The sequence below is a fragment of the Theropithecus gelada genome, chromosome 14, assembly GCF_003255815.1.
Source record: "Theropithecus gelada isolate Dixy chromosome 14, Tgel_1.0, whole genome shotgun sequence".
NCBI classification, from domain to species: Eukaryota; Metazoa; Chordata; class Mammalia; order Primates; family Cercopithecidae; genus Theropithecus; species Theropithecus gelada.
The window spans coordinates 51,748,372-51,765,002 of record NC_037682.1 but is presented as its reverse complement, the minus strand read 5'-3'; the positions used below and the strand labels follow the sequence as shown (position 1 = coordinate 51,765,002).

The following is a 16,631-nucleotide window of genomic DNA, read 5'->3' as shown; positions in this document are numbered from 1 at the left end:
CTACTAAAAATACAAAAATTAGCCAGGCGTGGTGGTGGCTGCCTGTAATCCCAGCTATTTGGGAGGTTGAGGCAGGAGAATTGCTTGAACCTGGGAGGCGGAGGTTGCAGTGAGCCGAGATCACGCCACTGCACTCCAGCCTGGACGACAGAACAAGACTCTGTCCCCCCCCAAAAAAAAAAAAAAAGTTAATGACAAAGCAGCCTTGGATATGGCTGTGTTAAACACAGGAATTGCACCTGATTGGGAGTTTAAAAAAAAAAAAAAAACAGGTGAAATATTAATATTTTGTTCTTTGTCCATTTGCTCACCCCACTGTCTCTCCTTTGGTAAGTTTTTTGTTTTTTTAAACAATTTTTCATAGAGATGGGGTCTAGCGATGTTGCCTAGGCTGGTCTCGAAATTAAACAATTTTTCATAGAGATGGGGTCTAGCAATGTTGCCTAGGCTGGTCTCAAACTCCTGGCCTCAAGCAGTCCTCCTGCCTGGGCTCCCAAAGTGCTGGGATTACAGGCGCGAACAGCTGTGCCCAGCTTCATTGGTAGGTTTTGATTTAGAAGAGCCAATTTTAATAGAAAAAAACAGGTAAATGGGCCAGACTTCCAGGTATAGCTATAGGTGGTAAAATTTTTAGGTAACTGGATTTAATGGTTAGATATTCAATTTGAGACTTTCCATTGCAGTACTTAGTTTCCCTAAATAAATGTGTAGCAGCTAAAACATGGAACTAAGAGGCCTTACAAACATACCTGTTGTTAGTTACTGGGTTTGTACAATAAATGATGATACAGAAAGATGCATACGAACAGAGCCAGTCTAGACTTGACTGCAGTACTATATTGAGTATTGTACTATATTTGTATATTCTATGTAGTTTATTGCTTTGTGAACATAGTGAACATTGTGAACGAGGTGAATCTCACAGGAGATAGTACATCCAATCCCAAGATCAACATTATCTCAAGAGGGAGAATAATTTTTCACACTCCATTCAAGAAATCCATCCTGTTAGCATCCTGTGAATTATTTGTTTCATACATAAGTAACCATGTAATGTTTTTAGTACATTTTCCATCTAATAAAGAAGTGAAATGAATTTAAGTAATAAAGATTAGTAAAAGAAGGAAAATATAGGTTGAGCATCACATTAAAAATTTTTAGACTATTTCTGAAATCTTACAGATCAGACTGACAGCTGAAGGACCATACTGAGAATCATTATCATAGAAGTAAAGGGAAGATGCATGAGGAAATGTAATTGTGTGCCCAGTGTTTTGTGTTTAACTTCACAAAAATGCTATGAGGTGGAGTTGGGTGGACTGGGTGTTTTATCTGTATTTTAAAGATAAAGAAACTGCGGACCCAAACAGGTAAGCAAGCTCAATGGCAAGGTAAACAGGTAAGTTTAGATTCTAACCTAAACCTGCTAGACTCAGTGCCCCAAGGATTTCTGCTGTGTCTTGGCACCGGGTTATCCGAAAGGCTTATTTCTATGAAGGGCCTACGTTATCTAGGAAGGAGCAGTTTATAAGCTGGGCCTCATTTCATTCAGTATTGAAAATGTTTTCACTAAATATTTAGTTTCCTAATAGCTCACTAGTCTGTGTACTTTATTGCTTTGTGAACATGGTGACCATTTAAGTTTAAGGCATTTAAGTTCCAATGCATATTTTCAAACTGAAGTGATCCATAGGATTACCTTGGTATAGGTATTTGTAGAAACATGTTTGAATTTATTATTAGTCTTAAGCGAGACCCCAAAACTTCTTATCTTCTACCTTACCTTATTACCTCTACTGCCCTGCGGGTTTTTTGTTTCTAATATTTCAATAAAAGATTCTCTCTAGGTAAGATTCTCTCTGTGGGTCAGGTAGGGTGGGGTTGGAAATAAATCTTTGATATGTGCATCTTACCTGAAAATGTTATCTTTTTATTCAAATTGATAGTGTCAATTAAATCCACCTGGAACATGGTCTTCTGAGTAGTGTTCTAAGGTTGACAGTAGACCACTTATCTTTTCTCTCTCTTATTGGCTGCCTCTGGAAATGGCCCTCAGGGAATTCCTGGTAAAGTCTAATTGCCTTTAGATTTTAACTACCTGATTTTTTATTTTTTTTTTGAAATGCAAGGTCTCACATATTTGTTATTGAACCCAGCCAACTGGTACCTTCATAGCACATACATAGCACATAGCACAAAAATATATTCCCAATAAGACATGTCCAACTGTCCAGATAGTGGTGACATTTTCAGCTTGATATGGTAACATGGTCATGACCTTGACACAGCATAAGTATGTGTGCCATCTCATGTGCAATTCTTTATAGACCCAGTCTGGTTCTTCTCCAGTGTCTCCTTTTGGAGTTGTACCTGATTTTATTACCAGTTTTCATCTAAATCCACTGGGAATGGGACCATTTTTTGCTTTTGTTTCTTGGCCAGGAAACGCTTAATCTGGAAACTCTTGTGAGAAGACATGGTGAGAAGCCGAGTCGAGCACACACAATGATGGTGGAGAAAGGAAGAGAGAGCCTGAATTTTTTTACAGTAAAATTTCTATACTGAGTTGCTTGTTTGGCCCATCAACTTTTAATTAAAGCAATGATGTGGAATTTTTAAGGATTCTCAGCAAAGTTTGTCTTATTTCATATGTTAAAGTTTTCTGTGGAGCAGATTCTTGTCTATTGTATTCAGTTAGTAAAAGCTGAGGCCTTGTAGTGGAGACTGCTGTTGTTTCCTCCTGTGGTGAGTCATACAACTTTAGAACTGGGTAGGACCTTCCGGATCATCAGTTCTAACCCCTTCACTTTCTCTGAACTCCTAGTGCTGTGCACTCAATTCTCTTTCATGTTGTGATGCCTCACCGCGCTGAAGGACAAGTAAAAACTTTATGTGCCTTCTCTAAAAGTGGGATTTAGTTAGAAGATTTGGTTCCAATTTCACCCTACCCATATACATGAACTGAGGGACCTTAGGCAAGAAAAGTTATTAAGGAGACTTGGAAAATAGTATCTGAAGGCATGAGAAAGAGACAGTTTGTGCTAAATAAATTTTTCTTTCCCTGTCTTCTCTTCACTATATATTTTTCTCATCACTGGTGAGTCTTCTTTCAAACTTCATTCTTATTCTACCTGGCTGGCCCATGGAATTTCCTCTCATTTCCTTTCCTCATCCCCCACTTCTTATATATTTGTTCATATTTGTCTTACTGCTTAGCAAGTATCTGAAATAATCAGCTAACATTATGGTAAAAGTTTTAATTAATTTGAGCTGTTTTAAATTCTAATACAGAAAAAGGAATTCTCATTTCTTGGCGCCAAAAAGCAGCCTTTTTTAAAAAAAATGTTAATTTTTTCTGCTTTTTAAAAAATGACTAGTCAAGTGCAGTAGTGAGAAGGGAAAGAGTAGAACAAAGAGTTCTGTCTATAACTGTGAACAATCAATTGTGATAACTCACGATCTTCGGACCAGGTTTATACTTTTCTGATTATTAGAATACTCCAATCTCTCATTTTAATTGCTTTATCTATTTAAAAAACTCTTTTAAAAAGTTGAAAATGAGAGGATCTTGTCTTTAATTACCCAAAATTTCTAAAACTAATGAAACAACATGATTAACCTTCCATTAATATTAGGGCATTTATTAAGAGAATACAATCATGTTACAAAAGTGCAGGTTTATGTTGAGTGGAGTGTTACCTTAGAAGTTCTCTGTGATTCTCCATTTGTGATCATTTCAGACTCTTTTGGTCCATGAGACCCGCGTGTTCTTTTGCCTATGAGGAAACAGGTTCAGAGTAGTAGCTTTATCTTAGGATCTCATAGCTGCTAAATGGCAGAGTTTGGACTTGAACTCCTAGCAAGTAAATATGTCTTAAGTAGCTTTGTAATGTGTTTCTCTTAAGGCACTTACAAATGCAAATATGTGATTTTTTTTTTTTTTTTTTACAGCCACTAGGAAAACCCACTTTGTAAGTAAGCCTAAGTGAATTCCTTGAAAATAATGGTGATACATGGTACTCAGCATTTTGCTGATCTTCAGAAAGATTTCTCCTTCTTTGACTTGAGTCAAAAGATAAGGTGTGTTTTGAACAAAATAGCTAGCTACAACTGCTAGCTGATATTTCCTAAAGCAGCCCAAGAACAGTGAAAATAAATGTGAATCACCTTCCACAGTCCTGTCATCGCCTTCACCAAATGTGTGTGAATGCTAATGTTGCAGCTTTTCTCATATTGCAGTGGTGCAGCTACTTCTCAACAGATGATAGGCACTTGTAGATATCTTGCTGTGTAGTAGGAATCTGAACAGCATGCTCTGGAAGGATTGTCAGCATTCCTTTCATGGCTTTTGCTTTTCTAGTTGCTTCTGGCCACTCTGGCAGAACTGTGGAAGATAGGACAAGTCCGAACTTCCCTTAAAAGAACTCTCATTTTTATTGGCTTTGCCAGTAAGTTTGTAGGGTAAAGTGTATTGTTTGGATGGGGAAGCCAAGAGTACATTTCTTTTCAAATTAATGCGGCTTTCCTTTGAGCCAGAGGCAGAGTTTAAAAATATGTAGTGCTTGTAAAGTTTTTGGTGGCATTGTGCTAAGTTGTGGGAATTGTTTTTTTTTTTTTCCCTAGGAGGAAAACCGTAAGTCATTATAGTAGTATAAAATCATTTGTTAATAGCTTTGAAAGGAGCCACTTCATTCTACAACTCTCTTAGCAAGCAATCTTTATTCTGTTAGGCTTGAGGAGAATTAAGTTTGGTAAAAATTTTCTGCTATTTGGTGGTGAGAGATGAGCTGTTTAGGCTTTGGTAGGGCAGATGTCTTGATAACTGAAGGAAGTACATCATTTTGGTTTTTTTTTAGGGTTGAACTAATCACATATTCAGGCTCTAAATTCTCAATTGTTAGAGGGAAAACTGCTTAATATCTTTCCCTGTCTTAGATGCATATGTACACCTATGGAAAACTTTCTGGTGCCTGGTACCTAGTAGGTCCTTAAAAAATATTTGTTGAATAAATTTTTACGTAAGAAAAACAAAAAGCTCAAACAATTAGCTGTCCTAGGTATGTTCTAAGTATACTATTTAATATATATTTAGTAATTGTCATTAATATCTACTTGTTAGGAACTATATTGATGCAGAATTATTCTTCATATCTCCCATATGAGATTATTGACATCAAACCATTTTATTTATTTATTTTTAAAGAAATGGGGGTCTTCTGTGTTGCCCAGGCTGACTTTGAACTCCTGGGCTCAAGTGATCCCTCTGCCTCAGCCTTCAGAATAGCTGGGACTGTTCATCTGAACTTCAATCCTCTATAGTTTTAATTAGGCTTTTTGTCATTGAAATCTTGAAATAGTCTCAAACCTGAAGTAGATTACAATGAAGGTAACCATATAGTTTATTATGCAAACTGAGACACTTCTGATAAATTAATTAATCAAAATTAAGCAGGAGCAGCATGTATAAACCAGGCTTGTTCCAGGCAAAGTAGGACATGTGGTCACCCTGTTTGTTTTTATTTTTCAAAGTAAATGTTTTATCGAAATATAATAAATTCAGAAAGTCCATATTTTCTAAGTGGACAGCTTGATGAATTTTTAAAAAATGAGCCTCCCAGATCAAGAAATAGAACATCACCAGTATCCCAGAAGTCTCCTTCATGTTACCTTCTAGTCACTCCATCTTCTTCCCTGCAAGACCTTTGGCCATAGATAAGTTTTGCCTAGTTTGAACTTTATACAAATGGCATATAGTAGTACACACTTTTTTACCTGGCCTTACTGGCTCAATGCTCCCTTTGTGAGATCCCTTCACATTGTGTTTTAGCGATCGTACCTTCATTTTTATTGTTCTTAAATATTTCATCATATGCATATACCACACTGTGTATGTTATACTGTTGATGAACACTTTGGTTTTATTTTGGGCCAATGGAAATGGTGCTGTTATAACCATACTTGCTTGTTCTTTTGATGAACATATGTACTCATTTCTATTGGGTGTATAATTAAGAGTGGAATTGCTAGGTCATATGATATGTGAATGTTCAGCTTTAGCAAGTAGTACCACCTTTCCCAAGTATTATATCAACCAGTACTTCCTCCAGCAGTAAGATGAGAGTTCCAGTTATTCTGCACCCTTATTCTGAGGGTCAGTGAAGTGGGATCACATAGGGGTTTTAACTCAATAACTAATAAGTTGAGCCCCTTTTCATGTGCTAATTGGTCATTTCGATCCTTTTTTTTTTTTTTTTTTTTTGAGACAGAGTCTTGCTCTGTCGGCCAGGCAGGAGTGCAGTGGCACGATCTTGGCTCACTGCAACCTCTGTCTCCCGGGCTCAAGCAATTCTCCTGCCTCAGCCTCCCAAGTAGCTGGGATTAAAGGCGTGTGCCACCATGCCCAGCTAATTTTTGTATTTTTAGTAGAGACGGAGTTTCACCATGTTGGCCAGGCTGGTCTCTGAACTCCTGACCAGTGACCTCCCAAAGTGCTGGGATTACGGGTGTGAGCCACCGCTCCTGGCCCGATCCTCTTTTGTAATGCCCATTGTGTATACTCTTCCTTGTTTGTTCAAACCTTGCCCATTTTTCCATTGGTTTATCTCTTATTGATTTGGAATTTACATATTTATGTATTCTGGATATTAATGTTTTCATTATATATAGATTACAAATATCTTTTACTTTGGTTTGCCTTTTCTCTTTATTGTTAATGTCTTGGGATAAATGTAATTTTAGTTTTGTCCAGTTTAGCAATATTTTCCTTTTTATATTCTATTTAAGAAATGACTACATGAAAGTCATGGAAATGGTCCTCCTCTGTAATCTTGTAGAAACATAAGTGTTTTACCTTTCACATTTAGATCTCCAGTTTATCTGAATTTCTGTGTATAGTGTAAGATAGAGGTCAAAATTTCATTCTTTCTATATGGCTAATTGACTCCGCACCATTCTCTTCTTGTCCCAATACTACATTTCTGTAACTTTATAATACATCTCAATATGTGGTAATGTAAGTTCTCCATCTTTGTTCTTTATGTTTGTCTTGGCTAATCTTGGCTCTTTGTATTTCCATAAACATTTTAAAATCTCAGTTTCTATATTAAAAAAACAGCATAGATTTTGATTGGGATTATATTGACTCTAAGGATGGTAAATTGACATCTTCAGTCTTCCAATCTAGGAATATAGTATATGTCTCCACTTATTTAGGTATTGTTTAATTTCTGTCAGTATTTAGTAGGTTTTAGAATAGAGGTCTTATATATCTTTTCTATCCCTTTCCAATTCTTGATGGTTTTTTAAAAAATAATTTATTGAGATGAGATTCATATAATATAAAATAACCATTTGTCTCCATCTGTTTTGTGCTGCTATAACAAAATATCTTAGACTGGGTAATCTATAAAGAACAGAAATTTATTTCTCACCATTCTGGTGGCTGGGAAGTTCAAGATCAAAATGTACCAGTTGTTTTGGTTATCTGGTGAGAGCTGCTGCCTGCTTCTAAGATGGCACGTTGTTGTTGAACCCTCCAGGGGGAAGGAACGTTGTGTCCTCGCCTGGCAGAAGGCAAAAGAAAAGTAAGAGGGCAAACTAGCCCAATGTTGAGTGAAGCCACTTTTATGAGGCCCTTAATCCCATTGATGAGGAAGGAGCCCTCCTGCCCTTATCACCTCTTAACCCTCCTCTTAATAGTATCACATTGGCAAAAACTGATTTTTGGAGGGGACACATTCAAATCATAGCACCATTAAAGTGAGCAATTCTGTTGCATTTAGTACATTCAGTGTTGTGCAACTGCCACCTCTATCTAATTCCAAAATGTTTCATCATTTGAAAGTAAAACTCCCTTAGCAGTTTCTCTATACTCTCTATTCCCATATGCCACAGGCACAGGCAACTACCAATTTGCATTCTGTCTCTGTAGATTTATCTGTTTTGGATATTTCATATGAAAGGAATCATACAATATGTGACCTTTGGTGTCCGACTTCTTTCACTTGATATGTTTTTGAGGTTCATCCATACTGTAGTAAGTATCAGAACTTTGTTCTTTTTTATGGCTCAGTAGTATTCTGTTGTATGTGTATACCACAACTTGTTTATTCATTTGCTGATTGACATGTGAGTTATTTGTGCCATTTGGCTGTTGTGAGCAGTGCTGCTATAGATTGAGTGTCCCTAATCAAAAAATATGAAATTCAGAATACTCCAAAATTCAGAACTTTTGGCTGGGTGCAGTGGCTCATGCCGGTAATCCTAGCACTTTGGGAGGCCAAAGTGGGTGGATCACTTGAGGTCAGGAGTTCAAGATCAGCCTGGCCAACATGGAGAAACCCCATCTCTACTAAAAATACAAAAATTATCTGGGCATGGTGGCGGGCACCTGTAGTCACAGCTACTCAGAGGCTGAGGCGGGAGACTCACTTGAACCCAGGAAGTGGAGGTTGCAGTGAGCCGAGATCGCGTCACTATATTCTAGCCTGGGTGACAAAGTGAGACTCTTTATCCAAAAAGAAAAACTTTTAAGCACCAACGTGATGCTCAAAGGAAATGCTTCCAGATTTCAGATGTTCAGATGTTCAGATACTGGGGATGTTCAACCAGTAAGCATAATGCAAATAATCCAAATTTGAAAAAAATCTGAACTATGAAATACTTCTGATCCAAAGCATTTCGGATAGGGGATAATTAACCTTACAAACCTGTGTCAACTTGTTTGAGTACTGTTTTCAATTTTTTGGTGTGTTTACCTAGGAGTGGAATTGCTGGATCATACTATAATTCCGTTTAACTTTTTAAGGAACTGCCAAACGTTTTTCCACAGGAGCTGAGCCATTTTACAGTCCCACCAACAGTGTATGATTGTTCTAATTTTTGTACGTCTTCACCAACACTTACTTTTTTCTGTAATTTTGGTGTTTTGTAGTGTTTTAAGTGGTGTAATTTTGAGTTTAAAATTTTTCACTATTTGTTGTTGGTATATAGAAATACATTTTTTCTCCATATAAACCTTGTAATCTGGTGACCTTCTTAAATTCACTTGGGGGCTATTAATTTTAATAGTCTATTTATTTATTGGATTTTGTACTTACACCTGAATTTCCAATTTCTAAGTGCTTTCATATTATTTGTTTCCTTTTTTAGTAATTATGGATGCAACAGTCTTGTGAACAACTTGGAAAATATAGGAATTTAAGTTTTCTTAACATTTTTCCTTACCTTAGTTTCCTTTGTAGTTCTATTAGCTTTTCATTTTGGTCTTTCTTTATTTTGTAGGTATTTTTCTTTAAAATATCTGGTGATCTGTGAGTATCTATTCATATTTATAATGGAATAGGGTGGTTGGTTTTGGTAGCTGATACTGGCTTCCTTTAGTTTTTTGAGGTCTGTTTCCTCAAAAGAGCTTTTTCACAGATGGTATGGTTGAGAGCTCTGCATGAGTTTCCTTTTAGGTGGGGATATCCAAGCTTTTGGCTTCCCTGGGCCGCATTGGAAGAAGAATTGTCTTGGGCCACACATAAACTACACTGACACTCATGACAGCTGATGAGCTAAAACAAACAAACAGAAAATCACAAAAAAAACTAATGATGTTTTAAGAAAGTTTATGAATTTATGTTGGGCTGCATTCAAAGCCATCCTGGGCCACGAGTTGGACAAGCTTGCATTAAGGCCAGAAGCAGAGGCTGAGGACCTAAAATGTATTCTGAGTGCTGTAAATGCTTTTTTCTTTTGGTAGTTTTTGTTAGCTCTCTCTTGATCCACTGCCTTCCCCACCTTCAATTGTGGAGGTTTGAAGCAACCATCAGGATCAGTTCCACTTCTGTTTTGTCCCTGGTACCCATGCTGGATGCTCTTCTCAATCAGATCTAGATACTAAGCCTGGGAGCCAAAGTTTATGCAGAATGTAAGACTGTCATGAGCAGCTCTGCTGTTCTATGAACAGTCTTTTAATTACCTTGATTTCCTTATGCTTTAGTCCAGCTTCTGGATCCTGACCTTGGTGTTTTCTCCCAGGTTCCATTTAGGGGACTGGTAAAAAGAGCTCTTGCCTCGTTATAGTCCTTTCCTGTGCTTGTTTTGCTTGGGTTGCTGTTTCTTTTGGTATGGCTATTCTACCAATTCAGTCTTATCTATTTCTTCTAGAAATTCTTCTATTTCTTTTCTTTCTTCCTTTTTGTTTGGCTTGGTTTAATGGAGCTATTTTTTCCAGGTTGTTAATGGGAATATATATATTTTTTAATTATGAAAAATTTGGACATAAATCACATGTATCTACTCCCCAGCTTAAATAAAACATAAATACAATTCAAACTCCTTACTCTGTCTCTGGTTGTATTGCACTCCCTCTCATGCATCTATTAATATTTTTCCATCTGTATGCATTTCTAAACAATACAGAGCATTGTTTTGAATGTGTTAGAGCTTTTTGTAGTGATATAATGCATGAATTCTTCACCTTGTTTTTATTTTTCCTTTCATTATGGTTTGTTTTCTTAATATATCTTTTCTGCTGTTTCAGTGGAATTTGGGTAGGGAAGATAAGTCAGCTCATGTATTTCTTACTCTAACTTTTTAAAAAGGGAGATTTAAGCACTTTTTGGATATACTGTCACTAAGAGACACGTAGTAAAAAGGGCTTGGTGTTACCTCTTCTTGTTTCAGTTAGTGTTGATAGGCGAATATGACACCTCCAGTGTTACACAAGCTAGGTAATTGAGTCTTGCTGCTGACCTGTATTTGGTGTTATAAATCCCTTTGGAGTCAGAGAAACACCATTCATTTGTGTTTAGGGTGTAACTGAGATTGAATGAAGATTTGGGTTCTTACTGCTGGAAGGAATTTTTACACATCCTTTAGTACAAATTGTACCAAAGAAGCTCAGGTCCAGAGAAGGTGAGTGACTTGCCTGAGGTGATACAAGGGTAAAACACAGGGTTAAAATAAGCTATAGTTCTCATTCTTCTTTCCACTTTACTATATTGAACTAGAGGTTAGAGTCCTGTCTTGTTAATGTTCTATTTTGACTTTTGCCTGCTTTTAAAAATACTTATTTGAATACCAAGAGATTTTTAGTATGTAAGAATGATGGTGAATCCTTAAACTAATGCTTATTTGCCATGTTTTTCTTAGGATCAAAATGGTTTCAATCCCAGAATACTATGAAGGCAAGAATGTCCTCCTCACGGGAGCTACCGGTTTTCTAGGGAAGGTGCTTCTGGAAAAGTTGCTGAGGTCTTGTCCTAAGGTGAATTCAGTATATGTTTTGGTGAGGCAGAAAGCTGGACAGACACCACAAGAGCGAGTGGAAGAAGTCCTTAGTGGCAAGGTAAGTATGGAAAATGAGCACTCGGAACGGAGAAAAAAGTGTGTGCTTGTGTGTGTAATTATTGTAAGCGTCAGTAGCTTAGTATATTTCTTCCGTATTCTGAAAAAATTGGTAAAAAAATTTAGTAAGTTCCTACAGGATGGCAAGAAACTGGATATGACTTTTGAATCACAAGGAGAAAAAGTTTTCCTCTGTGACTGGCAAAATTGTATAACAAGCTCTAAATTACCTTTATGGTAGGTATTTAAAGTATGTTTTTAGAACATTTGAGGGAGGTTGTTTGTAACTACTAAATAATTTAAATAGTCTTTTGATAATAATAGTAATTAGGTGGTGAGACTACCTACTATTCTGTGAGACACTGTGCTTTGATAAAATTTATAAACACCACTTACTCCCCCACAACAGTATTAGGAGGTAGAGAAGTCACATATTCCCATTTGATAGATGACAGAGGGGCCATATAGAATATAAGACTATGTCAAACATTTTGAGCCTTGGGAAAAATATTGTAAGAAAAAATGGAAATGAGCTGGAGTAAAATTATTTCACTATCATAAGTTTGTGAATTCTCTCAAAGTGAATGAATTTATCTGGCATTTACTAATAAATAATAAGTTGAATTGGAAAGCTATAAGCTCAATTTTGGTACACATAAGGAATCTGACTGCAGGCATATCTCAAAAAGGAATTTCAAGTAGAACATTTCTTTTATAATTAGAGTAACACTCATTTGAATATCTACATTCTTATAGGCCTCTTAAAAAATCCTGAAACTGTAGCAACCCTCTTCATAGCAACAAACTAGAGTTTGACTTTGAATGAACTTCATATACCTTTATGATAGTTCTTTGGAATTAATTGTCATATCCCATTAGCATTTGTTTGACACCATGCAACAGATATTCCTCATTATGTTGGTTTTATTTTTTAATGATGGGATGTAAGATTCTTTCTTAGAAGTTTAAAATTTATTATTATACTTTGAAATTATTCAAATTAGTCGACATTAGTCTCCCTTACTCATTTTTTCTCTCTGATTCTTTGCTGAACCCTTCTGGAATCCTTTGCTTCCCTTAAAACCTATAAGGAAGGAGTCATCAATGGGGCTATAAAACCACAAGACTTGTTCTAAGTAAAATGTCTACATGTGTGTTTTGTTGCTGTCTCTGCCCTTTGCCCTTTGTTTACTCATCTTGGCATTTTTATTATGAACCTCTTGTAATTGGTATGTTTTAATTTTTCTCCTAATATTCCTCTCCCCGCTGTGAGGGGTTATTTGTTCTGACTCACTTTTTATTTTTTAGATGATATTTATTGTGCCTGTTTAGTCCTGTGGGTTTGACTTGTTGCAGGGGGTTGAATTCAGGGATAAGTAAGATACATTCCTGGCCTTTTAGACAGTTTTTAAGAGGGAAGAGGGAAGGAAGAGGAAGTGATAGTCGTGTCAGGAGGAGATAGGAACAGATATTTAAGTTGATGTGCTGGCCAGAATTGAGGGTCTGAGTAAAACATGAAGAAGACTTGGGCATCTTCTTCAGGGTCTTTAGAGCAGTGCTTCTAAAATTTCTTCCACACCAAGCCTAAGAAAATGAGTATTTTCTACTTAGAGCCTGAGGTTTCATTGAACTTCAGTGGTTTAGCCTGAACATACAGCTGTTATTTTCAATATAAAAAAAGTTTTTTCCCCAAATATTTGACTAAACTTGATACTTTATGAAATTATGTAATTTTATCTTATGCCTTCAGTTACCTCCTGGCATATCCTACCACTTAATCCTAAAGCCATGTATTCTCCATTATGTATAGCATTGCTGGTGAGTCCATAAAAATGAGCCCTTTTTATGTCAGATAGCAGTGCGTGTGCACTTAAAGTTAGTAGGAAATTTTAGGTATGGTCTACCTGATTTGAAATAGGAATAAAGAACATAATTCCAAGAGCACATACCACCATATGGGACATTGACTTATAGTAGGGTTTCTCAGCTTCAGTACCATTGACATTTTGGGCTGGCTAGTTCTTTGTTCTGGAGGCCTATTCTATGCATTATAGGGTTATCAGCAGCATTCCTGGCCTCACTCCCTCTTGTGACAACCAAAATGTTTTTAGACATCTCCAAATGTCTGTTGGGGACCAAAATCACCCCTGGTTGAGAACCACTGATTTATGGGAATGTCTCAGGTAACAGAAACTCCATTGGGTGATGAAGATTGAATTAAAATAATTGATCATGGCTGGTCACAGTGGCTCATGCCTATAATCCCAGCACTTCGAGAGGCCAAGGCTGGTGGATCACTTGAGGCCAGGAGTTCGAGACCAGCCTGGCCAGTATGGAGAAACCCTATCTCTACTGAAAAATGCAAAAATTAGCTGGACAAGGTGGTACATGCCTGTGGTCCCAGCTACTCGGGAGGCTAAGGTGGGAGGATCGCTGGAACCTGGGAGGCGGAGGTTGCAGTGATCTGAGATTGTGCCACTGCACTCCAGCATGGGTGATGAATGAGACCCTGTCTCAAAAAAATAAAAACTAAAATGAAGTAGTTGATCATGAAGTAAATTCAGGAAAGAGAATCAAGGATATTAAAAAGGCATTCGTAAACTTAAAGTAGGAACTAATTGGGTACTAGTGGGTTGAAAGCACCAGAAAAGATGGTATTGCGTAAAGAGATGTTGGCTAAAGAAGGGAAGAATATCACATTTAAGATCTAGCAAATTTAAGAGCAGCATGATCATGTCCTTGTGGTGGTGGTATAGATAGCTGATATTAAAGGGAATTAAAGGTCATCAGTGATCAGGAGAATGAAGAAATATGACTTTAGGGTGTTAAAAAGTACTTTTTTAGTCATTCCTTAGGTTACTTTTCCTCTGCTTGCCCTATAAGGATTGATATTCTTCAAGTTTCAGGCTTAGGCCTTGATATCTTACTAGGTCCAGTGAGATGGTTACTCAGCCTCCCTCTGTTTTATGTGAGATGAATGGGTGTCCTTTAAATTAGATTTGGATTTAGTTTCATATAGTTAGGATCTTTGGTAGTTATTATTGCTGCTACCTGGATAAACTCTTTCCTATTCCCCGGGCTTCAGTTACGACCTGTATGTGGTTAATAAAATCTATATTGATAGTCTAGCTCTCTCCCTGAACTTAGACCCACAAAGCCAGTCACCTCTACTAGACCTGTCTTCCTGGGGTGTCATGTAGGCACTTTACACTCGACAGTTACAAGACTGAATTTGTATCTCCAAAACAGTACTTCTTTCTCTCCCTGTGTTCCTCAGTCCACTGAATTTATTCACTTAACAAATGTTTAAAGTATTTATCTTGCCAGGCAAGATCTGCTCTCTTGGATTTGTATGCTGAGCAAAATAGATATGGACCCTACCCTAATGAAGTTTGCATTCCTTATCTCTCAAATCCAGTCATTGGCCAAAATCCTGAATGTTCCATCCTGAATCTTTCATTGCCATTATTTTGATTCAGACCAGTAAATATCTTGATATGAGTAACCACAAGAGTATCCTAAAACTCATTACTGCCAAAGGATTTTTTAAAAATTATGAACATGCTTGTATCACCTCTCTGCTTAAAATCTATCAATAGCGGCCAGACGTGGTGGCTCACGCCTGTAATCCCAGCACTTTGGGAGGCCGAGGTTGGGGGCATCACGAGGTCAGGAGATCGATACCATCCTGGCTAACATGGTGAAACCCAGTTTCTACTAAAAATAAAGAAAAATTAGCTGGGTGTGGTGACAAGTGCCTGTAGTCCCAGCTCCTCAGGAGGCTGAGGCAGGAGAATGGTGTGAACCTGGAAGGTGGAGCTTGCAGTGAGCCAAGATCGCACCACTGCACTCCAGCCTGGGCAACAGAGCGAGGCTTCCATCTCAAAAAAAAAAAAAAATCTATCAGTAGCTCACCATTACTCCCAAATAAAATTCATCTTTTTAACATGGCTTAAAAGACACAGTTATCTGGCCTTTCTTATCTCCATACAACTCTGGCCGCTTTTTCCTGCATACTCTATGTTCTAGGCTGACTGAATTATTTTTAATTTCCCAAGCATGTTAATGCTTTCTGATTTCTAAGGGGTTATACATACTACTTCTTCTGCCTAGAAACACTATTATTCTACTTTGCAATTTCAGGGCCTTCCTCCCTCTCTTTTGTCCCTAACTCACACACATACCACACACACACACACACACATTCTGTTAAGTGTCATTTTCTCTGAGAAGCCAGCTTGTGTGTGTTCCTTCAAAGCTGGGTTAGTTGTTTCTCCTATGCAGGCCCATAACACTTATCTGTTATTACTTAGAACACTATATTTTAATTGTACATTTACTTGGACCAACGGCCATTTCGTTGTGTCTTTAGAATCTAGAAGGTTCCTGCCTGGCTCATATGAAATAGTAAGTTTTTATTAATATAAGAATACATTAATATTCAAGTCATGTGCTAGCAGTGGAAGTAGCAGTAGAAGCTATCAGTAAGAGCGAGAAGACTGTTATATACTAAAGTCATCCAGGAAGGTAAAAGTGAGCACTGATATGTTATTTGTCTTTCTCCTTAAGTTAAGACTCCCATTAAACCTCAAGTATGAACTTCAAATGTGTTAGTGCAGTGACCTGGAGGTAGCATCAGTGTTCCTCTGTCAAATCTGGGATAAAAAGTTTAACTTGACTCACAATCGAATATGCCTTTAAACTGTAATCATTTTGTGATCTGATTGTCTAGCAAAATTTATTCCTTTGGGTACACTTAAAGAATGTTGAATTTGCAGCTTAAATCCTGTATATGTAATACTTCCAAAGTTTGTTCAGTTTCTAGTTTGCATTTGCTTACCAACTTTTTCCTTTAACGTGTTGACTTTGTTTTCCTTTTTAAAAATTTGTTCTAAAATTTTAGGTAGAATGTAAATCATGTTTTTCTCTAATCTACCAAAAGGGAATAAAATAAAAATGAAGTGAAGTGAAAAATTAAGATCTAGATTTTAGAAATCTGAATGATCATTTTAAACATTGTCCTGATGTCTATTGCTGAAGTCTATTCTGAGGGGTGATACAATCTAATCAGCCAAGGCATGGACAGTTCAAATTCAACTCTGAACTACCAGCTTTATGTACTTAGCAAACTCCTTAACCTCTCTGAGTCTCAGATTCCTTATCTGCAAAATGGGGATGATAGTGTAGGACTCATAGGGTGTTTTCTATACAGAATAATAGCAATTAAGAATAGCAACTTTAGGAATTGCATAGTTTAAGTTTCTAAAAAAATAGTCATCCTTGTTGGGAAAAAATGG

General features: G+C 37.1%; 1 protein-coding gene across 1 annotated transcript in view; it reads left to right on the top strand.

Annotated features, from left to right (window-relative positions):
* FAR1 (fatty acyl-CoA reductase 1) overlaps nt 1-16,631 on the top strand; it is a 64,562-nt gene that overhangs the window by 15,257 nt on the left and 32,674 nt on the right. Inside the window, exon 2 of the mRNA XM_025357092.1 lies at nt 11,140-11,335. Coding sequence (XP_025212877.1) covers nt 11,147-11,335 — 189 coding nt within the window. The 5' untranslated portion in view covers nt 11,140-11,146. The remainder of the gene's footprint in view (nt 1-11,139; nt 11,336-16,631) is intronic.